This window comes from Dufourea novaeangliae, unplaced genomic scaffold, assembly GCF_001272555.1.
Source record: "Dufourea novaeangliae isolate 0120121106 unplaced genomic scaffold, ASM127255v1 scaffold124, whole genome shotgun sequence".
NCBI lineage: Eukaryota > Metazoa > Arthropoda > Insecta > Hymenoptera > Halictidae > Dufourea > Dufourea novaeangliae.
Genome location: NW_015374010.1, coordinates 3610696 through 3637857, shown reverse-complemented (window position 1 = coordinate 3637857; position 27162 = coordinate 3610696). Strand labels below are relative to the sequence as shown.

The 27162-nt window shown below is 35.0% G+C and overlaps 3 protein-coding genes across 4 annotated transcripts; 2 read left to right on the top strand and 1 right to left on the bottom strand.

Moving 5' to 3' along the window:
- Positions 1 to 963: 963 nt before the first annotated feature.
- LOC107188417 (nicastrin) lies at positions 964 to 4231 on the bottom strand. The gene is made up of 8 exons (XM_015576710.1): positions 4103 to 4231; positions 3740 to 3838; positions 3199 to 3536; positions 2702 to 3098; positions 2218 to 2614; positions 1699 to 2141; positions 1117 to 1309; positions 964 to 1039 (listed from the first exon to the last, which is right to left on the bottom strand). The coding sequence occupies exons 1-8, from the start codon at positions 4155 to 4157 to the stop codon at positions 1021 to 1023; spliced, it is 1941 nt and encodes a 646-aa protein (XP_015432196.1). The 5' UTR covers positions 4158 to 4231; the 3' UTR covers positions 964 to 1020.
- Positions 4232 to 6359: 2128 nt separating this feature from the next.
- LOC107188468 (tetraspanin-3-like) lies at positions 6360 to 9376 on the top strand. The gene is made up of 5 exons (XM_015576763.1): positions 6360 to 6419; positions 7957 to 8145; positions 8607 to 8771; positions 8834 to 9052; positions 9117 to 9376. Exons 1-5 carry the CDS (start codon positions 6360 to 6362, stop codon positions 9246 to 9248), a joined length of 765 nt encoding a protein of 254 aa, XP_015432249.1. The 3' UTR covers positions 9249 to 9376.
- Positions 9377 to 11503: 2127 nt separating this feature from the next.
- LOC107188407 (CD63 antigen-like) lies at positions 11504 to 25384 on the top strand. 2 transcript variants are annotated; one of them, XM_015576694.1, is made up of 5 exons: positions 11504 to 11690; positions 23516 to 23704; positions 24082 to 24258; positions 24482 to 24694; positions 25045 to 25384. In XM_015576694.1, exons 1-5 carry the CDS (start codon positions 11631 to 11633, stop codon positions 25117 to 25119), a joined length of 714 nt encoding a protein of 237 aa, XP_015432180.1. In that variant the 5' UTR covers positions 11504 to 11630; the 3' UTR covers positions 25120 to 25384. The 2 variants fall into 2 exon arrangements, with proteins under 2 accessions (XP_015432180.1, XP_015432181.1); XM_015576695.1 differs by lacking the exon at positions 11504 to 11690 and adding an exon at positions 14595 to 14654.
- Positions 25385 to 27162: the final 1778 nt, after the last annotated feature.

Sequence of the window (27162 nt, the reverse complement as noted above, 5' to 3'; positions counted from 1 at the left end):
AAGAAGAAAATGAAAAAACTTATCAAGAACATACACTAATGAATCGTACAAATTAGATTAATTTCTGGTAATGGACTTATTCCTTTTCTTCCATACAATTTTATAACGAATGACGAAACTTTTCTTAGATTACATATATTACAACATTATCTCCATTGCTTAACTATTCCATACAATTAAACTATCTAGGTCTGAATATCCATGAGCAAGGATTTCCTCAACGAATTAAATATCCTGCCACTACATCAATTAACTAATTCATGATACAAAGATCAATTGCAATAAATAGAGAAATACAAAGCTGATTGCTAAAAATATTAACTATTAGACGTCTGTCAACAGATCTCTTGAACTGTTGAAAGTTTGCTTAAATACATAACCAAATATATTGCATAATATTTATAATACTAATATTTGTGAAGTGATGAATGAAATGGAATTAAATAATCGTTCAAAGAGCTGCATTAATTATTTGTACCGCAATCATCACATGTACAATTTATATTACGCGTATAAGTAAAATACGTATGTGCATTTCTACGTAGACAATTATTTTAACGAATGCAAAGATTCAATAGATATTTTTCGTGATAATATACCCTGTTTATCATTCTGGTACAGGTGTAATACTCTTTAAGTATCGATTTTCCGTGGAATTACAAAAAAATTCTACGTATCATCATTCATCAAATACACATAACGCACATTTATAAAAACTGCACTCCAATATCTAATTTGCAATGGAATTAGAGAAAGAAAGGAACGTCAAAGATAAAGCGAACGGACGAGATCGTTCTTGAGATACTAACAGCAATGTGCAATAGTTTGATTAAATAGCCATCGCAAACTTCGCGAAAATAAAAGAATAAAACGACGGTGGTATCAATATATGCTTCAGTGTTTCACGTACAAAAATTGTCCGAGTGCGTACCACACATCCATTTAAAGGCTTGTTACTGGAACATCTTTATCCTTGAGATAATCCAACCTGGTCATTGATATGTGGTCCGCAGCGTGTTCCTACCAATTTGCTGCCCTCCTAAAACAATTCTGTCATGTATTCACCGAATACTAAAATGTCTGTACGGTTTATCTATTGTTATGTTATCATTATACCTCGTATTAAATAGTATATCGGCTCGAGATTTAATGAACCATACGATAATGAACGATACGCCAGCCACAGAGCAGCCTAGATAAATGCTGAACTGCTCTGTACCATCTGAAGGCTTCAGGAACATTCTTACACTCAACGTTTGCCATATAGACTCTGTCCACGTGGAATATGTTCCAGACTTCATATCGTATCCTAATTAAAAATGTTAAGAATAGTGACTTTGTTCACTTTAAATTACTTACAATTAGTATTTCGTGTATGCAAAAGTAATGGTCGTCGTATTGAAATTTACATTGTGGATTTATTTTATTTTGTCAACAGAGAATTCTATGTTTTGTCAAAAAAAATGTCAAAAATATATAGAAAATAAAGATTATTAATAAAGATATCCGGTTAAAAATGGGCCATTACTATTGCATACATCTTACATATAAATAATATGATAAAGTGTTCACCAATAAGACAGAAAATTTCTAGACTGTGCTGAACATAACATTTGATGGAATGAAAGTATATTTTCATGGATTGAAAATTTCTTTCAGAACACCATGTTAATGTTGATAGAAGAATGAAGAACTTACCAACAATAATAAACGCTGGACTCGTAGCTATACTGTAATTCACAGTGGAATTAATGCATATGCCAGTGTAATTAACACCAGCCATCCAAACAAGATGTTTTTCATAGCATGCAGTTTCATTCAAATCCAATTCCTTTCTCGTTAAGAAAGCAAGAAGCTGACCGGTTAAGGTCGTGGCAGTGTTTAATACTCTGTGTACACCGACATACAGTGGGAGAACTTGATTAATTAGCTTAGCACCCGGAGGTGAGGCAGCTTGGAACAAATTGCACTTGGCGCTTTCCAGATAGCAAACTAACATTTCGGAAATATGATCTTCAATATCTAATTGAGTGGATTCATCTATAGGTGGGGGCAATTTACCGGTAACAGTTTCATAAAGAACCTCAGCAACGTGAGTTGCTACACTTGATAAAGCGGCTACAAGATCATTTGACTCGTTTCTGTAAAAAATATACTTTACTATATTACCTACCACTAAATTTATTTCGTAATGAAAAGTAAAATTTTAAGAGATACCTGTTGAAATGAAGACTTTGAGCATCATCCAAGATGCCATTGTAATATCTATTTTCAAATTGTTTTTCATGGTTACTTATAACTACTGCCGTTAAATCCGGTTTCGCTTTCAAGAAGCTTTGTATCGATGTAGGTGGAACACTATCTTCCAGAATTGTTGCGTTTAATGCTATCCGGAGTTTGTTTATCATCGCATTGTTTCTTCCATTATTAGAATGAAGATACATGTTTCCTTTGTTCAACTGACCAAATTCAATGACAGATTTAATGTCATCAAACTTTAAGTTTACACCGCCTAAAGCATTGAAATTACCTTCTTTCAAATCATAAATTAGTCTACTGGAGCCGATGTAGTCAAATGCTTCGCCGTTTAATAACGTGAAAACAACATTCGTTTCTGAAAACGAAATAAAAAGGTAGACAATAATTATAGGATAGTTGTAGATTCAGAATAACATCATACTTTATGTACTGCCATACTTACTATCTGCTACTGTAACATTTTTAAATATGTTATTCAAGTAATAGGCAGTGGCAAGTAGTGTTACCAAACCTGTCACTATATTACCCGCTCCAGGTGATATACCATCAAATAAAGAAGACGCATCTAATCTAGCTGTCACCATTATAATGGAATTTTCATCTTCATGTAGTGGAGCCAAAGGCCAATGTATATTTCTGTCTCCCAAAGGATCACATAACTGTGTTGGATGGAAGTGTAACTTCAAATCGCTACGTTTGATGCAAAATTCTGAATTGATAGCAGCAAACATAAATGACTTCATTTCTAGCGCGCACAGTGATCTGTATTGCTGAGTTTCCAGATCGTGCGCATTATATTTCCAGTAACAAGACTTTATTTGTTCAATCAGTGTTTGATTCTGAAAGTGAAATCAACAAATTTCAGCTGTGCATAATAGATACAAAATAGCTAAAGAAGTAACTCAATGTGCTACAAAGTACAAAATTTATGTTTCTGACCTCTATATAAAACATAGGGAAGGGCCAATCTTTCATAAGTAAAGAGGAACCAAATGGATTCCAAGGAGAAGTTACATCGCATTTCTTGTATCCTGAATACCTATTTGGACAAGTATCCTCTGGAGAATAAGAATTAGGAAGTGGCTGACTGATATTTTTTGCTAATAGAACTCCATTTATGTTGTTAGTATTCCATAATCTGACTAATGTGTCATTAGTGAACATAGAAAATGGAAGGACTACTGTATAGGGTCCAGCTGTAGCATTATGTTCGACCCATCTGACATCACTTTCATCTTCAATTAAATGAATAACACCAATGCTTCCTGACCTACTTGCTACAACCAAAACACACAATTCATATTAAATACTTTGCTAACATTAAATATTATTTTAATTATTTATTTTATAGAATAGCATATTTTTTGTTTATTATTGAAATTTTTGACATCTTAAATAATAACTTTATAAAAAACGATATTATTATTCATTCTCGAAATATTCGTCTTAAGATTAATAACAGTAAAATATATAATCTTACAAGAACAACCAAACTGATGTGTTCCATTGTGTCTACGGAAGCAGGCGGCAACTCCTTCAAATGACACATAGATCATATCTTTTATTCTCTCGGCAACCACTAAAAACAGTTTCAAATCTAATTATATAGCCTTCTAATCACAGTATTTATGTAACAAACAACTGAGTGTCTGATAAAAGGCTTTGATAAATAAATGATGACTAAAACTTGTTCTCATACAAATTTCTAACATTTATACTGTAAATAAAATTAAGAGCTCCAAAAATCGTGACAAAGAATAAAATGCACTAATGATCAGGAGGCTTGTATTAAAATTTATATACTTCATTATTAAAATGGGAGTTTCTCGATTTTATGTCTTACCTAGGTTTACGACAACAAATATGAAAAGGTATCCAAGATAGAGACATCTTGCCATTTTTCCTGTACGATTACGCCTGCCAAAAGTTTGGTTTATCTTCTATGACCACCACCAACCACCACCATGTACGGTTTTCGCGAAGGTTAGATACGATGACACAAATGTATCGCGTGAATCAGAAAAATGTTTTTTAACGCTTCTTCTTTTCATTGACAGTAGCGACACCAACAGAACATACCACTAGAGGGCTTCAACTTGAAGTTTCCTAGTAGGAACTTCAACAGGTTACTACAGAAACTAACTACTGCCTACGTCTTTTAAACTTGGGCTGAGTAGTTTCTGCAGATACTACTCAGCCCAAGTTTAAAAGACGTAGGCGGTAGTTAGTTTTTGTAGTAAGTCAGAGACCCCGTGTGGTGAGATCACGGGGTCATAGAACCCCCGGTGGAGGCGCCAGAGACCCTGTCTAGTGTAAACGTGGGGTCACAGAACCCCCACAGGTGGACGTTAGAGAGTTCGTGCGTTGAGGCGTGGGGTCATAGAAGCCCCGGTGGAGACGCCGGAGACCCCGTGTGGTGAGACAGTGTGGTCATAGAACCCCCGGGGTATGTGTAAGAGTTTTGAAACGTGACCCTTTATCGCTGTTGCTCGTATAACTCTCTAGCTCGATGGAATGTTGCTCGTGCAACTGTCGAATTGGGACTGACGCTTGTCCGTGTACCCCTGAACAAATTAGACAATAACCCCAGCAACCATGGCAGTTTCTGCAGATACTACTACAGCCCAAGTTTGAAAGACTTAGGCAGTAGTTAGTTTCTGTAGTAACCTGTTGAACCAGGCAACTATAATTTGTATAGGATTGTACAATATTTATGCAGTTATATTTAAGACAATTCGATGAAATGAAGCTTATATTACATGACGTATGTTTATTGGAATATACATATAAACATATAAATTATAATGATATAAAAGTTTGAAATACAATACGATGCGCTACGGTCAATACGTCTATTCGATTCAATTGCTCCCTTGCGACTACAATATAATACTATCCGCATTCGGCGCAGTGCGCTAATACGGAGGCCAACGAAATATCGCTGTAACACTTAAAAAAGTTTTACAGTTCCATTTATATCATTGTCCTGTGAAAATATTCATACTTCGAGCAACAGTCATATTCCAATCAAAGAATTTACAGAATAAGGAAAAGGAATCTAAAGTAATTTTCAGTAGTTCCATACATCTTTATCTCGAATAATTTTCTAAAACATTCAAAGTACTAGACATTTTTACACTTTGAATCGCATATCGATTTCTAAAATAATCCTAGTTTCATGTAATATAGAACGTGGGCTGGATGTATACACTTTCTGATCACCTCAACAATCTCCGTTACTTTTAGAAATATTAAAAAAGTTTATTCACAAAAGTTATTTAACATTAAAACATTTCATTAAAATACTATGATATATACCGAACTTTTTGCAATGAGAAATATGTAAGTAAAACGCGATACTGTATGTATTGCCTTCCTTCCTTGCTGGGCGACAGAGTAGGGTGTGTGCACACGTGTGAAAAATACGTGTGATTAAGAGGTGTTCCTATCTACAATAATATAGCCTGCAATGATCGAGTTTCTACTGTAATCATTTGCTCTGTCGATAACATAGTCGAAACGTACTTACTGACAACGTGGTTCGTAATCCTTTTTCTCATACCAAACTTTTGAGTTTGTTTTACATTATCGTACTAGATAATTTCTTAAATCACACAGCAACAATAACATAAAGTATTGATGACAATAACAAAACCATCGTTTCCATATGTGACATGTGATTCATGGAGAACGAAATGCAACACCTGCTTCTTCGGTCGTTGTTGCTTCAAATAGTTCCGTAGCGATCATCCAAGTAAAGCGCGCTAGCGGCACGATCGATATGTCGAATCGACGTGAAACAAAGGACGATACAAAAATGAAGAACAAACTAGGACACCAGAATCGTGGTGTAAAATAAATGCCAAGGATTTAATACAAAGACGAAGAAGGTTCGTCGATAAGGGAAATACGAAGCAGCCGGCTGCCTTTTATTGCTTATTGTGAGTGCTAGACGGAATGACGGTTCGAGTACGAGGTTTGCGCCTGGTCACCGTGGTGACGGCTGCTTGATCGTGGCATCTCACGCTTTTCTTTCGTTCGTGTATACTTGTACCCCCTGCACATGCTCAACTAGTGAAAACTTTATTCACAAATTTGTGATGGCACGGACGCTCGTCTGTTTGCGGTACTTTCTCATCGGTGGTGCCATCGTCATCGGCGTAAGTGTATATTTACTGCGTATGGTAGTATTTAAGTGTTTGCATACAACGAATCGTTGCTTCTGGGATATTCAAGTGACAGAAATTCATGTTGTTTCAATCGATGGAATTACAAAAAACATTATGCTTTTTCTTTGGTTCGGTACTTCGACGTTGTTCTATTATTAAGAGCGTAGCTACTCGGTGACCAGTTTCTCGTTTGTCGCGAAATTGGACACCCGCCAACCTACAGCGTTGTTCTTTTAAAACCACAGTGTTCCAGCGTTTAAATTGCTTTTCATGCCTTCTTTCTGCATTACTAATTTTAATCATAATTTGATCTTTTCTTTAATACAATGTTTTAATTCGTTACAATAATAGGTTTATATATCTGTGAAGATTGCGTATTTCATCCATACGGTCGATTAACGTAGTCGTTAAAAATTTTTCACTAAAAGTAAATAGGTGATAGCCTGTGGACATGTTACGTAAGCAAACATATACTAAGTGATAAAATATTTTAATGAAAAATAAGCAATAAAATGAAAAATTTCATAAAGTTTCTATTACATTTGTAATTTAACAAAATCCTTAATAAAATATGTTAATTTCTATTGAATTTCTCACTTTAACAATTCGTTTGTAGAAATGTAATTGATTAGAGTAGATTGTAACAACGATTAAGTAAAAACTCTGCTGGCGTAGATAAGTCTGTTATCGATCGTGTGCCTTTTATATTGATATCACATATTGAATCTGAACATATCGTGATATCGATACGTGTGGCCCAATACAACTCAACGTTAATGTGACTCAAATATATGTAATATCCGATTAATTCAATCACAGTCCGTAATTTATTTGCTAACACGTTCGCCACTAGCGTCAGATGTCTTTTTATGAGCTTCCGCTGTCACATATGTGTAACAATTTAAATTTAGAGTATACACTACAAAACCAGATGGATACTATATTTATATCCTGGAATATTATTTATTATCACTTTCCTTAGTTATTTCAATGCCTAAGAAGGTACCTACACACACTGCACCGAAGGGAATATAGAAAGTCTAGTGTAATTCGTAATCAACGATTTCCAAACAAAATTGCGGTGGCAAACGTATTGGATTAATACTGAATTAATTACCTCGATTTATAAATCTTCGGAAATATTCATTTGTAAAACATTTAGAAAACGTGTAAATTCCAAGTAGAGTGTAACAATATACAAACTTAATAAATATCAATGTCACCGTAGAAATACTATCGATGTGTGTCACGAACGAAATTACATTCACGAAAGAGCAAAATGATATGGAAAATGCTGCACGGTGGTAAAGGAAGCGTGCTCACGATTGAATTTTCTAATTGTAAATACGCGCGGTAATAGCGAAATAGAAATCGTCTTTCGACATTTTCAGCTTCGCTCTGTGCAAACAATGCACAGATTAGATAAACAATTAATCGTCGCTTATCAGACGTGTTAGCCTTCGTTATCATAGGGGTGTATACTGTTTCTGTAAAAAATGACACGGAATTTTCTTTACCATTTTCGCAGGTATGCGGTATCATAGAGACCGTCTGCGCCGGTTATTTCATATATCAGCTATACGAGTATTCGTTGCTCACCCCTAGCAATGTGTGCGGCTCGTCGATAATCCTATTAGTGATGGGCCTGATAACAGGCCTGATAGCATGGTGTGCCTGGCAATTCTTGGATTTCACGAACAGAGGACAAGTCGTAATTGTAAGAAAACACGTCGTTACAGATTCCTAATTCAACCCTTCGATGATTTACTCGATTATGTCCAATACTGTCCAATGAATCGTGGTCTTCAATATCATAGATTGTAGAATAAGTAAATACCAATAAACGAATGCCCTTTCACCTCTGGAGACTCGAAAAAAAACAAATTCTTGGGATATTTCATTTCTGTTTATAAAAATGTAAATGTAATAATTTATAGATTTTTGAAAAACGTTAAACATTATATTTACTAAGAAGAAATGAACCATAAAACATGAGTCTAATAACAACATGGTTCGTTCGAATTAAAAACTATTTCCATGTATATATAACTCAAAAAACACAAAATGGAGGTTTTCCGCCTGATTTTCTCAATGAAAATTTACATTTGTTTTGTAACCGTTGTACAGTTACCTTCCTTATCCAGTCATGATAAAAATATCTGTAATTGTGTGATTCAGTTTTCTGTAGCGTTGATAATCATCACGATTGTCAATACGAGCGCTGGGATTTGGGCACTTGTCCGGCACGAACAAGTGGACGTGTTACCAGTCGCTCAACTTGAACCAATATTCGAACGTGCTGTTTCGAGTGATAAGGCACGATGGGATCAAATGCACAGCAAGGTAAACATAAAATATTTATCTATTTAGTGTACGTATATTGAACACTGTTTGTTCCTTTTCAGCTGCATTGTTGTGGAATAAACGGACCTGGTGACTATCAGGACCAGAATGCAATTCCTTGGTCCTGTTGCGACATAGTGACATCACTGGCGAGTTCTCACGACAGCAAAGGTGTCTGCACCACAATGTACGCGAGAGGTTGCCAACATGTAGTAATAAATCGGATCAAATCGATCCTACTCCATATTTTCCTACTTGCGTTGTCTACAGTGTTATTACAGGTGAGATTATAATGATACATTTAACACAGTTGTATTTGAAATTATTATTCCTATATTGTTTTAGGTTTGCTTTATAGTATGCATGACTTGTTACACGAGAGCCAGCCAAGAAAGGATGGAAAGAAGAAAGGATTCAATAATGTCCGCGCGATCATCGAAAGAAACTGGAACAAATGATAATCTTCTTAGCCCGTAGACCAACAATCCTAAAGCAACGACCAATAATTAATTTTTTAATTCATAATACCTACTTCTGTCATATTATTCACCATCATGTGCACTTTATACTAGTTCTATAATGAACTTTTCCGAGTTTTATTTTCCCTGAACGCATCAAATTTTTTATAATAGTTATTCACAATACATTCAGCATCGTACATTGTAAAATTACATACCAAAAATGTTGTGCCACTGTGACAGATTTCGTACCAAATGGTCACAGAGTTCCTCAGTTTGAAAGTAATTTCGAATGTGAAACGAACGAATGAATCCTATCGGTAGCAACGGAACCGTTTTTCATAAAGATTAGTGATATGGGAACATAAGCCTGCCATTATAACCGAATTCATTGTTTTGCGAGTGTAATGGAAGTATGAATGACTCAACTAACTTAAATGTACAATTGTAGTTAGATCTGCCGGTACAGGACAATGTGATTATTGCTAATCTATACAAGTATGTACGATTTTATCTGACGTAAAATAAATATTTGCAATACGTGGATCACTCTGAGAATTTCCAGTTTAAGATAACAGAAAAATCGGAGCAAGTTGTGCTTTGATTTAGCATACAGGGAGAGTATGAGTCTTAAGATTCCATCTCTACATTTTCATAAATTACAAAAACAAAAAGTTAATCGTCACCATGGAGCTTCATCGTCATCATTTCCATGCTATGATCTACTACGTCTTGAAAAGCGGTTTGTCACAACAGGAATGTTTATGAACGTTGTGCAATGTTTTGGGCGAGAAATGTCCTTCCAAAACAACTGTAAACTGGTGGTATGCAGAATTTATAAGAGGCCATAAGAGGTTTAGTGACGAAGAAAGAAGTGGTTGCCCCGCAACTGCCGTTACAAACGAAACAGGGTCAAAAGCAGAAAAAGTAATTGTGGAGAATCGCCATATTGGATCGGCTATAGTTGAAAAGATTTTGCACGAATATTTACGTCTCAGGAAGATTTGTGCGCACTGGGTGTCTCATAGACTTACAAGAGTCGATCGATCCCATTTTATGTTTGATATATTTAACAGCGCAAAGTTTAAGTGTGTTTGTAATATTGTTACTCCATATTACCTTTTTTTGTTTCCAAATGTGAAGAAAAACTGAGTGCAAGAAAAATTTAGTCGCCCGAAGATGCCCTGTCTGTATTTATAGAAGAAATACGCAAAAACTCAAAATGAACAATTGTTTTAATAAATATTTTCATCGAAAGCAATTATGTGTAGATAATCGTGGAGAGTGTTTTGAGAAAACATAATAAAATCTTTAAATCTAAGTTAAGTGTTTTTCTTTAAACCGGAAACATTCAGAGCGACCCACGTATGACCCGTTACCATTTACGTACTTGTCGTGTCCTTTTGAATTGTTGGAAACCCGGCAAGTCAATAATGACGAGACATTATTAAAAAATTGACTGATGCTTCGGATTTCGTGTATGAATTAGATTATACATATATACAATGTATATAGTATGATATTTGGTGTGAAGAGAATAACCTAAAGATTTTAAATAAAAGTTGTACACATAGAAAATGACGCAGTGATTTCCGAACAAGTTGGTATTTCCATTCAAATGATCTATTCTTACTTCTGATGTACACAAAATTCTTTTTGAGTCATTTTCCTGAATTTCGTGATAAATATTACGTCACATTGATGATATCATGTACACGCCCCATTCACTTTGGATTCTTTTGGGCACAAAGAAAATAAAATTGCTATCTTTCGTTCACATTGGACAATCTTACCAAATTACGCAACAACTTCGTATTCTTCTTCAAATATTCCATATTTTCATCCATATTTCCAAATGTTGATTAATTCGTTATTACAAGACAATATGTACTTCGAGAGTTTTACGCCACGAACGTTTTCTGTGTCCCAGAACGATGTATCGTTCGTTGACACTCGACGGTTAGCACCGTTGCGTCGTCCGTTGCGATCGAGTTCTCGGAACATCTCCATATACCCCGTGTACGTGAAATAAATTATTCCAAAGCCGTGCTCGTTCCGCGGAAGAAAATCGATTAATAGCTCTTAAATCTACTATTTCCGATACATATGATGTGTGTCATGATCAATGGTGCTGATATTGATACCGGGTACGTGGATTTACACGGTATTGTAGCATACTATCTTTCTAGATAAAGACGGGCGCGGCGCTATTGCGCTTCACAACGGGAACCCGTTCCGACTCTTGTATCAGTTGAACACGAGAAGTCGGTGTCGCAGTTGTTCCACGCGTTACCTCGAACATAACCTGTTGAGCGTCTCTTTTGCGCGTCCTCTGAACGGCCCTCGGTATTCTTAACGACTAGTTCTTTTACGGCAGCTGTAACAAGGAAAATCTGCAAAAATGAGTTGCGGAATGGGAATGATAAAATATCTACTCTTCATATTCAATTTCATCTTTGCGGTAAGTTTGAATTTTACGAAGTTTCGGATGAATTTCTGCCGCTAATAAAACTTCTCTGAACCATTTGCGACACAATATTCGACAGACACGTTTCTAACTGAGATTTGTTAGACCGTGGCTGTAGATGCAACTATAAGCATGGATTAAACTGCAAAACGTAGAATCAAGGATCATTGTGATAACTTTGGATTTTCTATGGAATAATTTACAAAACCTAGAATCAAAGATAAATGTTTTAATTTTGTTAGGGATTCTGTCGGATTTTACGTAAATGAAAAACGTTTGTAAACAGTATAAAATGTTCAGTTCATGTATAGAAGCCTCGTAGTCTAGTTATTATGTGATAGTTGTAATTGAATGGTTACTAAGAAATTTTTGAAATGGTTATTACATTTTTGAAAGGAATATAGCGTTAAACTTTATTATTGCAGATACTTTTAAAACTGATAACATTGTTTACGTGTTCCATAAAGAATGGTTAGTGATATCGAAAAGTATACTCAAATTATTGTCAGTCATTTCCGAATGAGTGGGTTAGTAACGATAGTCTGTGTATTTTTTTTGTAATGCTGGAACTGATATTCTTTGAGCTTGTTTTCATAAGTATTTTCAGAATTGTTATCGGCTGTTCAGTTGACTATGAAAGAAATCGTTGGTGCCACATGTTTTACCAAATAACATACTAGAGATTGTCATTTTGTAACTTAGATCGCGATTCAAAGTTTCCACCTCGTATTTGATTTGTATCTAGCATTGGTACTCACGTTATTTCTAAATATCGTATAATAAACGTCCTCATTCGTTCGATCGTCAGTTTACTTTTTCACGGCCATTCCATTGCTACAATTGTCCTTTAACCATCGCAATACCAAGCCTTTTTTGTTACGTAGACTACAGGAGGTGGGCGGAACTTTATACTCACCTCGTAAAAATGTATATCGTGTAAAAACATTGTTTTGAACATATCTGGAAATAAAAGGTCTAAAGTAAAGCATTGCATTGATATTAAAAAATGTTATTGCAAAGAAATAGTTTTGTACAATTTTTTTTTAATAAAGAACTGGTTTCAAAATGGGACTTAATAATAGAATGGGCATGGTGCCCTTTCCCTCCGTATTGCGAGGTTAATGCTCGATCTGTTATTGACGTATGTTTTTTTGTTTACTTTAAATTACAATTAATGTATGTGTTGTGTAGACAATAGAACTTTATTGTTCGTCATTAAGTGAATTACAATAAACTGCAAACCATTGTCATCGTATCCAATAAGTACAAAATTCGATGTGCCATTAATTTTTATTATTACACAGCACATTAAAACAAAGATTATTCTTGCTGGGTGGGTCATAATTTCTGAGTCAGTGCGTTTTCTACATACGCTTGTTTAAACATATGTACTCCAATGTAGCGATAGAATGTGTGAGTCATCCGATAAGGATATCCGTTGCGGTTGAAAAAAATTCAATTCTTTCGCGAATCGCCATCATTGTACAGAATTCAGGAAATTACACTATATTTTAGTATGTCAAATATATTCAAGATTGTTTAATACCTAAGTTTGGAAAAATTTCACGTGCTCGCGTACATATCTCACTATATGTATACATCGTACTTCTAGACTGATAGTTCAAACAAACTTCCAACACGTTTTAGTGCTGAGTCGGCTAAATTTTGTTGCAAATGAAACAAATAAAAATTATCGAAAGAATTTTGAAATTTATTACGGTAAGAAAAGTAATTAATTTATCCGTCAATAAAAATGTACGAAGAATACATTGTACATAAGTCTTTAATATTTTATAATGTTATATACTAAAGTTTACAGAAGTTTCTTATTAAACCTACTTTGAACATTTGAAGTATAACTTTGTCGTCAAATACTCGCGTACCGCTACATGGCTTCAATGGTGATAGAAAACTGGGTAAATGTATATCCTTTTCAACTATTAAGTAATCGATATAGCGACCCTATTTGTGTCAAGAGTGTACGGTGTTCTCGATTCTATGGAACTCGGTTGAGTTCAATATTTCAAACATTCTACATCTACATACATGAATGCGATCACGTTACTTTGTTGAATGAAATAACTTATTTTATAAAAACCACTTTAAAAACCAGTAAAGCAAGTAAAAATGTGACATTAGGTATAGCAATTTGTAATTTTCAATTTTTTTTTTAACATATTAACATAATTTTTTCAGAAATTATAGGAGATGTTTGTGAACGAGAACGAATGCTATTGTAATACTACACTTTTTAATTTAAAGTAGTTTACTCGTTGAAATATCTAATATAAATGTTTATTACAACAAAGACACCGTATAAACAAAACTTATTGTCCACCATACAAAACAGCATTCGCGTTCAAAGAATTAGTAAATCTTTGTGTATACAATTGGAAAGTGATGTTTAAATTGTGTGAACTATGGTATTTTTACAAGATTATGAAACCCACTGCTTCAACTTCCCACACATACACACTTCTTTATCGGTATTATTCCACGGTTTTGTGTTGCAAGATTGTGGATAGTATTATTAACGAACATATTTTCCCCACTATTGTATCGCACGGTACGTTAATTTCCCGAAGAAATAAGTTTGCACGATGACAACTGACGCAGTTGTGTGAGCCATTGGCGGTGCCAGGGAATCCCGAGTGGATGATGGTACGGTTTTAAGACGAGAAAGAGAAGGAGAGAACGAGAAAAACTGTGGGGGGATAGGACAGAGACAGACCCGTTTCACGCATTTCGGCCGGCGTGTTTTTAGTGATCGTTCGTGTCGTCCTCGGGTCGCGTGTGTCCGTCTCGATCTCTGTCCTTGCGCCGATTTAATATACGTTTCTCTTCATCTTGAAGAAATTGATTTTCTACAACCGTATCGGTTACAATCAGAAAAAGAAGATGAGTTGCGTTTCGGGATGTATCAAGTGGTTGCTCTTCCTTTTTAACTTTATGTTCGCTGTAAGTAATCGATCGATTTTTGTACGTTTATCTAGAGGGGAAAAGAATCAATAGAAACAGGTTGCTAGACCGAGATTCGAATTGGGGCAACTGTGTTTTGCTTAACGATGTTATTTAAATCCTTAACCGATATTTGAAAGACATCTTGTTTTCCTTTTTACATTATCATTATTAATACAATAATGAGCGAAATTCAGCAATGCTGCTGTTGTAATACCTAATCCATATTACATACTTATTTCAAATCTAAATTGTGTTGAGCCATAAGTATCTTCTACCATAGATATTGAATTAGTGTCCAGTTTACATGAACATGTGACTATAAAGAATTGAGAAGGGATTCTTGAATATATTTTCTTAAACAAAAGCTTTGTTGTCATTTTGGATTACTTAACGGCAGTGACGTGCAGCTGTTGTTTGGTTCCATCTTCTTTATAAAGCTACGGGTAAATAGGAATAAAAGCAGGGGGATGCTGGTGAATACAAACGAGGGAATACATTTCAATGTCTAGTCTTCTCAACGACGAAGCTAGAACGTCCAGTTCAGGCGGTTATGTGCTTTGCAGCGAACTACGTCATTCCTCCATGGTCATAGGGGAACTGGATGTAATTCCGTTCTAAATTCCTTCGTTTACTTGGGGTTCGTTCGCGCCATGATATTCTTGAAATTACTAGTTTTTTTTTTTTCAAATTGTGTGCTTTCACTTCATTTCGAAAAAGGCTTGTAATATATAAATGCACAATTACTCGTTAATATAATAATGCAGAAATGTCTATCGGCATAAAAATGGGTTTGTACATGTTTTACCGCCTGAATTTTAATTTCAATTATTCAATTGTAAAATTATGATTACAAAGAAACGTCTGCTGATACTCATTAGTGAAAGAAATTAAACATTATTTGAACGTCTAACTCGTTCCATGAAATTTAAATCAAAAACGTTAAAGAAATCCTTTTTAAATTTTTCACTAGGTACGTGGGATAGAAATTGTTACGAAGTGAAACGTTCTGCGCTTCGTGTTTCGTTTCGTGTTTCGTTTCGTGTTTCGTTTGTCACTGTTGTGTTCAACCGGGGATCGTATTGAGTTTCCTGCATTGTGAGTCATATCATTCGAAAAACGCATTTTCGGATGCTTGAGCTGTATTCGAATGACATTGAAGTCTTCTTACACTTTAATGTATACGACATTAAAATACTAATACATAATAATATAAAATAGTAATATTATAACGACATTTAGTAAGTGTTTTTTAATATTGCCTTTCGTTCTGCTTTTATCTATTTAATGACACAGGAATGGTGTTAGTGTTATTAGTAACAAGTGCTATCACTAATATTTGTACAATAATAACAATACCGGAATCCGTACTGGCATAAGTATTATAAATACTGCTAGTGACAAGAAGAAAGGAGTTTGTCATATAAGGATTAGTAGTTTCATTATCAATGTTTAGAATACCAGTAGCAACTTTACTATAGTTTCTAGTACTGGTACTTACTATTACTGTCAATCATATTAGTATGACAGTCTAGTACTAACAATAGTAGCAGTGTAGATATTAGTACTTTTAGTAACAATAGTGGTACTATTATAAAATAATCGTGTTACCATTATTACGTTATTACTGTTACTACTAATAATAATAGAAGCACCAGTACCAGTATTTTTATTGGTAGTAGGTACTGATAGCACGTTTCACCATGCTGGTCACCGGTGACCGTCACTTTGTGGTAAGGTAATCTGATCCATATGAACGAAAAATGTTCGCTGAAACAAAGGCTAGCAATGTGATTAAGACAATAATAGCACGGAAGTAATGTACGAGGAAAAATATTATTCCGCCCGTCGTTTTAGTCGACACTAGCCGTCTATGTCGGCATCTTTTATGTAACTCTGTAATTTTCAAACGTGCCACGAATACGGTGCGCACATCAAACACGAAACACGATAACGCAATTGGTGTTTCCTCTTTTGCCACGGCTAGGCACGAATATATGCATAAGAATTAGTCAACGTGCGTGTGGGGTCTTGTGTGTAATGGACTTAACCCTCATTCGTCCGCTGTGTCAATTTGACAAATTTTTCTCCTAAGAAATGTTGTTCTGTCTGGTGTAGGAAAATCTAGGTTCCGTGACTTCTATTTTATAGAATTTGCAAATTTACCTCTTTTATCCCTTCATTATATTAATTCTTTACCACTCTGTCAATTTGACATCGAGGGACAAATTAATCCTTTTAGTACCTTAGAGCCGATATTTCGGCTTTCTATATTTAATATAATTTAAACACATGTAATAACACTTTATTTTTATAAAATAAGCTTATACATATAGTGGAACATACGTTTATTGGATAGGACTAATAAAATAAAAAAGAAACGTGAAAATATCTTCATTTTTAAAACAAATATATCAATTTTAATAGATACATACCTCAATTTTTCAAGGTATGTTTGAACGGTACTCGGACTCGTAAGGTACTACAGTTATGTCTCGATGAGTGCGACGAACTCGAGTCCGCTACAGAACAACCATGGTAAGGCAGAAAGGTTTTCAGCCCCTTATAAATTTGTTTTTCTACACGAAGCCGAGCCTCTGCTTAGCCTTTGTTTACTGTGTTTTGATTGACCCCCCCCCCCAGTAGCGGGAATAACGCTGTTCGTGTCGCATTCATCGAGAAATCGCTGTATAAGAATTAAGTTGGCAAAATGAAGGATGGATGAGGGTTAAATCCACTCTGTAGAATTGAAGGGAATGGCGATTGGCCTGTATAACGAACGTCGTGACGATCAAGGTCGCGTTGAACACACTATTAAATTCATTCCGTAGCTACAGACTGCTGGTCTTTAAAAAGCAAGTGCGAGCACAATGTGTTCGAAGAAGCAATTGACGTCTGGTATAATTCCTTTTAACTCATATCAACTGGTAGGAAACGTCAACGGGGGTGACTCATTCGGTTCTTACGTTGCATTTGATTTAAGTGGAGCGGAATCGATCGTTCATCTTGGGATTACCAGTTTTATTGTGCTTCATCTGACAATTATTTTAGAGACGTATAGGTTAGGAATAGTTTAACGAAGAAGCCTGCGAATGACAAAGTAGCAAATTGTGTACTATGAGATTTATCAATAATGACTAAATAGAATACATAAGTAGGTACTGTAACTATTTATCACTGACTTGAGCTTGAATAAAGTTTTCCTTAACTGTTGTTAAAGTATTCGAATTTGATAATAGTGATTTCTAAAAAAAACCAGGTAATCAATATATAAGTTAAGGAGGTTGCTTACATCATTTTTTACAGTATCTTTATCAAACTGTAGTGTAACTGATTGGTGATTCTATAACAATATGTATTTCATCTGATTAGCTCATTCTAAGAATAGCGATCAAAAATATTAATTCGATGAAAGAGTCTGTAATCATATTCTTATCTGGATGCTTTTTGGAAACATTTATAAGTCACTTAGGACTAATCTCGAGGCACATTATTGCACGACGATTTTTATATCGTAGGCAAGGTAGTATATATTCATGATTTCACTCGTTCTAAAAATAGAAATAAAAATACCAATTCAATAGAAGGCTGCCACGGCGCTCCGTTTGTTTTTTTTTTATACATTCACGTTTTGCCCAACGGATTTATTACGTCTTGGTTTTCAAGGCTCCATCAATGCGCCGAGATGTATCAACATTCCAAGTTTTGGATACAGAGTTGCTGACAAATATTAATAATTTTAGTACCTTATAACCGATATATCGGTTTTGCAGGTTTTCCAAAAAATACCTTGAGCCGATATGTTGGCTTCCCATTTGTAATATAATGTAAACACATGTAATGATACTTTATTGTTATAAAATAAGTTTATATAGTTGAACATATGTTTACTGGATAGAAATAATAAAATTAGAAAAAAAAACGTGAAGAAATCTTCATTTTTAAAGGAAATATGTTAATTTTAACAGATACTTCAAAAATCGCATATTTTTCAAGGTATTTTTGGACGGTACTCGGAAAATTTATAAGATACTGTAAGGGTTAATATCGATTTTGTGAACCTTGATCAGATTTGTTGGCGAGTGTAAATGCGTACCAACCAAAGTCTCGTTTACGGTTCGCGCGACCCTTTTGCTCTTCTTCCCAACAGCATTCTGCGTGTACAGTTGCGCATATGGAAACGCAATGCCTGTTTGGAATATAGTCTCCACTGTTAGCACCCACAAAGCTCATTTTGATCAGTTCATTGGTTCAGTGGTTATAATTTATTGTAAAAACGTTAACACTATATTTCAAACAGCTGTAAAATCAACAATTTTCAAAAGTTTTAAAAATCCTTTGAGATACGTTTATATCCCACTAAAGACGATAACTTATCAAAGTTTCAACAAAATCCGAAATGTTACTTCAAAAATTGTCTGATTTCGCGTGGAATGACCCTATGTGAAAGGTTGGGCTGTACGTTAAGCGCCATCATGAGAAAGAAATGATATTGCTTTTGATCGCTCTATAAAAAAACAGCAGAAAATCAAGGACACAGTATCTAAACTAATACAGGGTCGCATTAGGCCATAACGTGTTAATTTCAGTGAGTTTATCTATAAAAATATGCAGTCGCGATTTACAAAATTCGACTATCTGAGACTATAACAAACTTCTGATCAATACTGTATACCGCACAACCTACATTTTCGTGGAAGCTGTGAGTCATCCCGCCGCGTGTTTCTTTCGGTTGTTCCGCGAACTGTGTTTCAACCGATATGCATACACGTAGGTACGGGTAGAGACCTGAAAAATAACTTTTCAAGCAACCACACACGTTCTTTGTCCCACAATAAGCGGAGTCCCATTCAAGGTTCGCGCGTTGTTTAAGACAGGGAACAGGTTTTGTTACTTTCGGCGGGGGATTTCACTTTCTAAAGCCTAGGACCTTGTCGAGGATTTGAGGAATAACCGTCCAAAATGAGAACACGTTGAATTCTTTGAAGATCATTGTTTGAATGAAACCGGTCGATGTTAATAATGCTCCGTCGTTTTACACACTGCTAATTGGTACTACTAACGTGCCAATAATTGTAGGTTGAGCCAAAAGTTATTAATAGAAAGAGAGCAACGTCGACCACGCACCCGGATATTTCAGCGCAAGTTGAATTAACACGTTATCGTCACGAACAGAAGGGATTGAAAGATATTTTTAAGTCTGTACTCGGATCGTCGAATAACAAGTACGACTGGGTGGGAACCTAATTTTTAAATTTTCGAAACTCTAATCTGAAACTGTATAAGATTTCGAAACTCTCAAAACTTCCGAAACTCTGGAAACTTGGTGTTGATTTTCTTTTGTAAGAGAAATATTTTTCTTTTATGCACTGAAGTCTCGACAATATTTTAGCATAAATCTTCATTGATTATAGTTAAACAAAACACAAACATAACAATATATTCATTTATCCTTTTTTAGCACTAACATTCGTTAGTTTAACAGTTCCCAATTTTGCTACAGTAAAGACTCCATGAGAGTTTGAAACTTGGGTCCGTTCAAAATTTTCTACGTACGATTACTTACTCATCGATTTTATATTTGTTCTTGTCTGGGTTTCGAGAATTTCGAATAACAAAGAAAGTTTTGAACTTTCGAAACTCAAAACTTTTTTGAGTTTCGAGAAACCCATCCCTAATAACAAGTATCGGCGCGTCGAGTCTGTGCTTCGTTTCGATCTTACGAAATCAGGATGCTCTAGAAAAAAAAAACTATGTTAACAGACGCCTCGATAGGCCAGCCCGGTGAAACTGATACACGATGTTCTCGATATCGTGGAACTATAGGCGACAGATTTCAAATGATATATTCAGGCTGTACTGGAAAGTTAAATAACGGACGGTCGCACGTGCGAGGGTCCCATCATCGATCACCAACTGTTTCGAGCGTATGTAAGACACAGAGGCGTCATATCTGTAAAGTTTCAAGGATAGTGATACACTTTATCGTACTGTAATCAAGACCCTGTTCTAGGCTGTCCCCTTTCTCGAGAATTACCCTAAATACACTAAACATCAGACAGATTCGAATAATAAGAACTGTTAAAAAAAACTCAGAATTCAATATATCAATTTTTCCAAGGGAATAATGTAATATTGAATTTCAATTTATTTGTGGTAATTATTATTATTATGCTAAATGTATTATTTGTTGATGTTAAATTTTGCTTTACTTTTTTATCAATACATTGAGAATTAAAAATATACAAAACCGGGATTTCTGTGCGTAAATTAACAAAAATGAGTTAAAATCGATTTATCATTGCTGATTGTAATAAATTCCTTGACATTGTTTGCAACTAAGCATTAAAAAACGTGTTACTTATGATCTCGACTGCGCAAAATAACTGAAAGTCACTTCAGATAACCGTATATACCGGGAGCATTTTGCACGGAATTTATCTTAAGATCTTTTTTTCTGTCCAATCGATCGATCGTTCGAGTTCCTATCACTTCCAAAAACTAATCTTATCGTGATCGTTCATACGTTTACTATTATCGCATTTCATCTGTCTGCTAACAAACTACAGAAGACACGTTCGATGAGAGAAGTGCCTTCGTTAGAGAAAGTCTACTGAACTTTCCGCCAATCAAACAGATTTCAACCTCAGTAGCTACGCTCACTGAAATTATCGCCGTTTATCGCCCGCGTATTTCAAAATACAGTACGATTAAGTCATATCATTCGCTTCGATGCTTAGGGTAAATGAACCGTTAACGCGGGAGCGTATCATCTACGCCTATGTTAGGCGTGGAGAAATCTGCAGGGTCAGACAAGATTTCACCACGACCGTGAGCAATAACGTGTACAGAGAGCTTAATATAAAACTGTCGTAAGATTAATAAATGTACTATAGTATAGAAAATATGGAACTGTAGGAGATAATTTAGGTACAATGGGCGTAATCCTTCACACGTTTCCTGGTTTGGCGATACATTTTATAAGTGATCCGCTTGAGAATCTTGTTATGGGTCACGATTGACTCAGCCACCGATCTGGACGATCCATTAAGGGTTAAATATATATAATCATTGGAGTGTTCGGTGACGCTATTTGAGACAAGAATCTATCAGTTGCTGAAGGTCATCACTTGGTACTTTACTTACCTCTACCATTCGACCGTCTTGCACAGAATGAAGGCTGCTGAAGGTTACCAAACGGTTAACCTCACTGCTTGTCTGTGATAAAGAATATTGGTCGCTTAACAAATTGCGTATATGTTGTATACATATTCTGATCACGAGACATTCCTCAGTGTCCTTTATTACTATATGACATACCTATATGATTCTCTACATCGAAGTAATTCATTTCGATGATTACTTTCGTTTTGATTGACACATGAGAACCGAACACTATAATAGTTATTTTGTAAGGGTGTTGGAAGTTTGGCAATGTCAGTATTCAATATGTGATGGTTGCTAAATGGCAAAGGCAATCGTTCAGCTACTTCGTAGAAAATATTAGCTTTTCAAGGTCAATGAACGTAACCTCGCCGTTTGACTCCTTAACAGGATGACTGGTACATGTTCAAGGTGTCCCCGCTAACGTGATTACTCACAGTATCTCTTTTGTTACTAAGGATACAAGAAAATGGTAAAAGGAAGTTGTATAGTCATATACAAGTTTTTTTTTTATCATTTTCTTGTATCCTTATATATTATAAAAATAAAAATAATGTTAATTATGTAAATAAGAATATTTTATAGTTAATAGGGCCCCCTTCAAGATCATCTTGTATGCCCTTGTACATACCAGCAGTACTGTTACACCCTGTATAGATCAGATGTGTAAGCTACAACCCAGTTCCAAAAGCATATTCCAATAATAAGACAATATTCTATTCCATTTGGCCTCACCTAACACTTCTTAAAATATTGAAACTGTACGACCTAGGACACTCTGCATATATTTATAAGAAGTTGGCGCGAATAGTGGAGCATTCCTCATTCTTATCACCCCAATAATTAAGGATAATGTTTGGCTTTCATCCTTTTATCAATTCTGCAATAAAGAATGTGGTGTCGTTACAAAAAATTCATCCCTCATCGTTCAAATGCCCTCTGTTAAGAGTACGTTGAACCACTTGGCTTACACTTGGAGGATGACCTAAATTCAGGTGCAGGATACTCGCAATCATTGTGTACCGTGTACAGAATGTCCAATGCCAACCGGTTCGCGCGTTGTGCAATGTGATGTAACAAGAGTCTGCTATCGGTAACGCGAACACTCATTCTAGTCGTCAATGACGAACCTGTAGTGAAGCCCAAAGATACCGAAGCAATCGAGAAGTGTATATAGTGCGATCTGAAAAAAGGGACATATAATTTAGGATGCTCCAGAACTCATTAAAATAAACAAAAAATTCTCTAATTATTTATCTATAATTACCCGTTTTTTGTATCACCCTGTATACAATTTGCCAATATTTGGACGTTCAGGTTTCAAACTGGATACGATAGTACCATTTTTACAAAATGATCGTTACGATTACCCCTGAAGTCCGATGATACGCTAACAAAATATTTACGCAATATACTGCCCGAATGAATAAAAAATATTGTATATGTACAAAGTAATTTCTAAGAAAATATTGTTTAAATAATAATGAAATATACCGTTATCGAAACTTAAATACTGCAGTGTAAGTGGCGAGGTACAGCAGAATGCTGTTATCTACCTACCTTGGTACAAGTGTACTAAACAAGTATGTCTTTCGACGTTGATAAATAATCTTGAAAACGTTTTACTTGAAAATTGTTCGAATGTCTTGATTCTCTCTTTTCGTCATGCTCATTTTAGACATTTTTACGTGTTCCAGGTCTGTGGCCTAGGTATCCTGACCGTTGGAATCCTCGTGCACCTGCAGCTGTCAAATGTCACCGACAGACTTGACATAAGCATCGCGTTCCCATCGATAACATTAATGGTTCTCGGTGGTATCATATTTATAATCGCGTTCTTCGGATGCTGCGGTGCCATTCGGGAAAGTCATTGCATGACAATTACCGTAAGTATATAAAGTTCTTTAAATATCAGCGTTATAAACGTTATTACCTCATTAGAATCATATTATGAACACACTATGGGAAAAGATAATTTTTAAATACAGGTGTAAACTAATAACTCATTAAAGTAATAACTGTTATTGAATTTACTGATACGTTACGTTCTCTTGTGCTTTCACATGTTTATATTTATTACAAATGTATAAAATCTTCATCTAATTACGATTAAATAGAAGCGTATTCTTTAAGTTCAGTGTTTGTATTACGAGTCAGGTTAAATGTTTGCACCATTGGTAACAAGTTGCTATTAAATTGGTATAGAGTGATTTTATATCGATAGTACAAGAAACACTTTTCAAATGGTCTGATTTCTTTTTAGTTCGCATCGTTACTACTTTTCATCTTGCTGATCCAAGTGGCGGTCGCAGTATACGCTTTCGTTGTCGTTAAGAACACTGACAACCACATCAATATTGAGGAGGGTTACACCCAGGTATTCGAAAAATACTACACGAACGAAGAGAACAAACAGCTTGTGGATGTTATTCAAGCCGGTGTAAGTGGTTCTTCATTACGTATTATTTTATTGAACCGTTAACGATTTTCCAATATTTTTGTATTGTAGGACCGAATGTTGGGACCTTATCAAATTCATTTTAAAAGTATTCTTTAACATTGCTTAGTCTGTGGCGTTTATGTAAAAAAAAAGAAGTATAGTTCAAATGTCATACCGCATGATTATACAATGGATTCTTAAAATTTCGAATTGTATGTTACAGTTCCAGTGCTGTGGTGTTAACTCTGAGAGCGATTTCAATCGTCATGGTAACTTCAATGGCACTATACCTTTCAGTTGCTGTGGCAAACAGGAGGGAGAGGAATGTTCGAAAGATGAGTCGTATAAAAAGGGTTGTGCAAAGGAAATATCAAAGGCCCTCATGTTTGCAGGATCGGTGTTGGGTGGCGTTGCTATTGGCATTGCCGCAGTTGAGGTGAGTTTTATTATGTTAAGTTTTTACGTCGGTTTATTTAGATGATCTACATTTTGAATGTACCTCTCTTTATATATATATACATGTACAAATACCTTCCTTTTGTAGTACGATTGTGGTAAATTTTTTCTGAGTTCATTCATCTTACGTTTTTAGGGTTTTGAGTTCTGGTATACCCCCCGTATATTACGACTATTATATATCCTTGTATATAATTCTATTAAAATAATTATTAATAAGCCTTTACTGCGACATAATTAGTGAATGTTTTGTTATTTACTTAAGTGACATATTGTAGCCTGTACAGGTTTCTACTGGAAATTCTGAAACATTGTTTTCTTACATTTCAGTTGGTCGGCATAATTTTCGCACTCTGCTTGGCGAATTCCATCAGGAACACAGAACGCAGGGGGTACAGAGTGTAAACGAGCAGCAAAAGAAAGTATATATATTGCTTAAAAAAGTAATATAATTAAATAACACTACTCTATCATTTATAATACGATTCGTATGGAGCGGTAGACGTAACCGTACTGTAATGCAACAATTTAGACAGTTTCCTGAACGAACAGAAGAACAAACGAAATCATGAGGAAAGTGCCTTTCATTTTTAATTTTCGAACCATTGTATTTGTTTAAACTTTGATCTTTGTATGTGATATTCAATGTATAAACACATTATTTAATGTATTTTTTATTTTGATATATTTTCCATTAATTTGGATATATTTTTTATTTACGATAGACGAAACACAATAGTAATAATAATTAATATTAACATTAATAATAATAATAATATTAATAATTGGTGCAAAATATGTTCGTAGAAGCTTAGCGTATTTTCTCTTCATGTTATATCAAATTACATAACATTTGTCTGTCAACGAACTACAACTTTACCTAGCATTTCTGCACGTGATTAGAATAAATTTATTATTCATAAGCTCGAAGGAGCTTCAGTTCGACATATAATTTATACTTCGTTAAAATTAAATGATTACGTTCTACAGTTACTCTTAACGTCGGAATAACGAAATGCTAAATCACAGTGCGTCATTGTAGTTCTGCGAACGTATAAAAAAATATTTTTATAACAGTATTTCGAGAAGTATTACACATCGCTTACAGATGCTTTTGATAAGATACAATTCATATTATTGTTTGTACAGCACGTATTCACTACACTTTTCAGAGAGTAATGTCGAATGATATATATTTCCCTTTTAATAAAAATCCGTTTTCTCGAAATTAGTTACTTTTGTCATTAATCCGTTCGCGTTTCTCATTTCTCTATACTCTATGAGAAGAAGAAACAAACATGTCTCACGTTTACACTTTATCCCCGTGTATCAAATGTTTATTATATTCGATCGAGTATAATTATCACAGCTATTTACATGCAAACCGGGACATCGACCTAATTACTTAATTTCCATTTCTTATCGTATTACCTTTCTATTGTAGCGGACAATAACACCAACGTTGGACTATCAATAGATGCATATCGATATTTTGTTTGTTTGTAGGAACGGTTTTCTAAATTGAACATCGATCATGCGCCTTTACATTCGTTATATTGTCGTTATTTATTAAGGTCAAGAGAAGATAACTTACATCTGTTTTGTGTGTGCTATAATACATACTATTTACAATTCCCCGTGTCATGTCTAACAGCGACGAGTTATCGTGTTCTCCTCGCTTCGATTGGCCGGGGAGCAGTGCTTATTAGTCGTAACCTCGATATAATGCAACTTATACGTGTATCTTACGGCTATGCCTCATTAATCGATTACTCTGAGACTGCAGGACAAAACATCGTTCTCTTTATCGTCGGAACTCCTTCGTTGTAGTTACTAAATATTAAAATTAGTCATATACCATTAACATCTCTATGATAACTAGATACAAATTATATACGACATATCGTTTCTTTTCTCCTTCTTTTTTGTATAGCGATTACGTTTGTAACGTAAAACTGGACTCTCGGGTTTTTGTCGTACCGTGTCGCGTTCCGAGCCAGTTTAATCAACATAAGAACAGACATTGTTAGACCTATAAATAGAGCAGAAACGGATGAACGCGAAAGACAACATTGTACCGATGCAGCATTGGGCTGAGCAGACTGTTAACACCTGGTTGTTGGAGTTTTCACTTCGATATAATTACTATTTAGTTGCGTTCATCAACCGTGCCTTCTTAGATATACGCAAGATCAGGAACTGGTCCGTCCATGAAAGTAAAGCTTAATAAATTTTTTGACTAGGAAAAGCGAGTTATCGTTATTTGTGATTGTTTATATTATCAAATGATCTTGCTTTCCTCGATTTATTTATTGAAATATATTTACACTTCATTGCATAGTAATATTTAACAGACACATTCGGTCCTATATTTTTGTTATGCAAAAATAAATTGACTGGATGGACCAAGACCACCAAGAAGTGTTGTGTACTATTAAAATATTGGTT

Bases quoted from the DNA above. Each gene is read 5' to 3' on its own strand.
- LOC107188417 (XM_015576710.1), bottom strand. From the start codon at position 4,157: ATGGCAAGATGTCTCTATCTTGGATACCTTTTCATATTTGTTGTCGTA. The intron at 3,839-4,102 runs GTAAGACATAAA...AACTGTTTTTAG, and splicing joins ATTTGTTGTCGTAAACCTAG to TGGTTGCCGAGAGAATAAAA. The intron at 3,537-3,739 runs GTAAGATTATAT...TTTTGGTTGTAG, and splicing joins ACATCAGTTTGGTTGTTCTT to CAAGTAGGTCAGGAAGCATT.
- LOC107188468 (XM_015576763.1), top strand. From the start codon at position 6,360: ATGGCACGGACGCTCGTCTGTTTGCGGTACTTTCTCATCGGTGGTGCC. The intron at 8,772-8,833 runs GTAAACATAAAA...GTTCCTTTTCAG, and splicing joins GGGATCAAATGCACAGCAAG to CTGCATTGTTGTGGAATAAA. The intron at 9,053-9,116 runs GTGAGATTATAA...ATATTGTTTTAG, and splicing joins TGTCTACAGTGTTATTACAG to GTTTGCTTTATAGTATGCAT.
- LOC107188407 (XM_015576694.1), top strand. From the start codon at position 11,631: ATGAGTTGCGGAATGGGAATGATAAAATATCTACTCTTCATATTCAAT. The intron at 23,705-24,081 runs GTAAGTATATAA...ATTTCTTTTTAG, and splicing joins GTCATTGCATGACAATTACC to TTCGCATCGTTACTACTTTT. The intron at 24,259-24,481 runs GTAAGTGGTTCT...TGTATGTTACAG, and splicing joins TGGATGTTATTCAAGCCGGT to TTCCAGTGCTGTGGTGTTAA.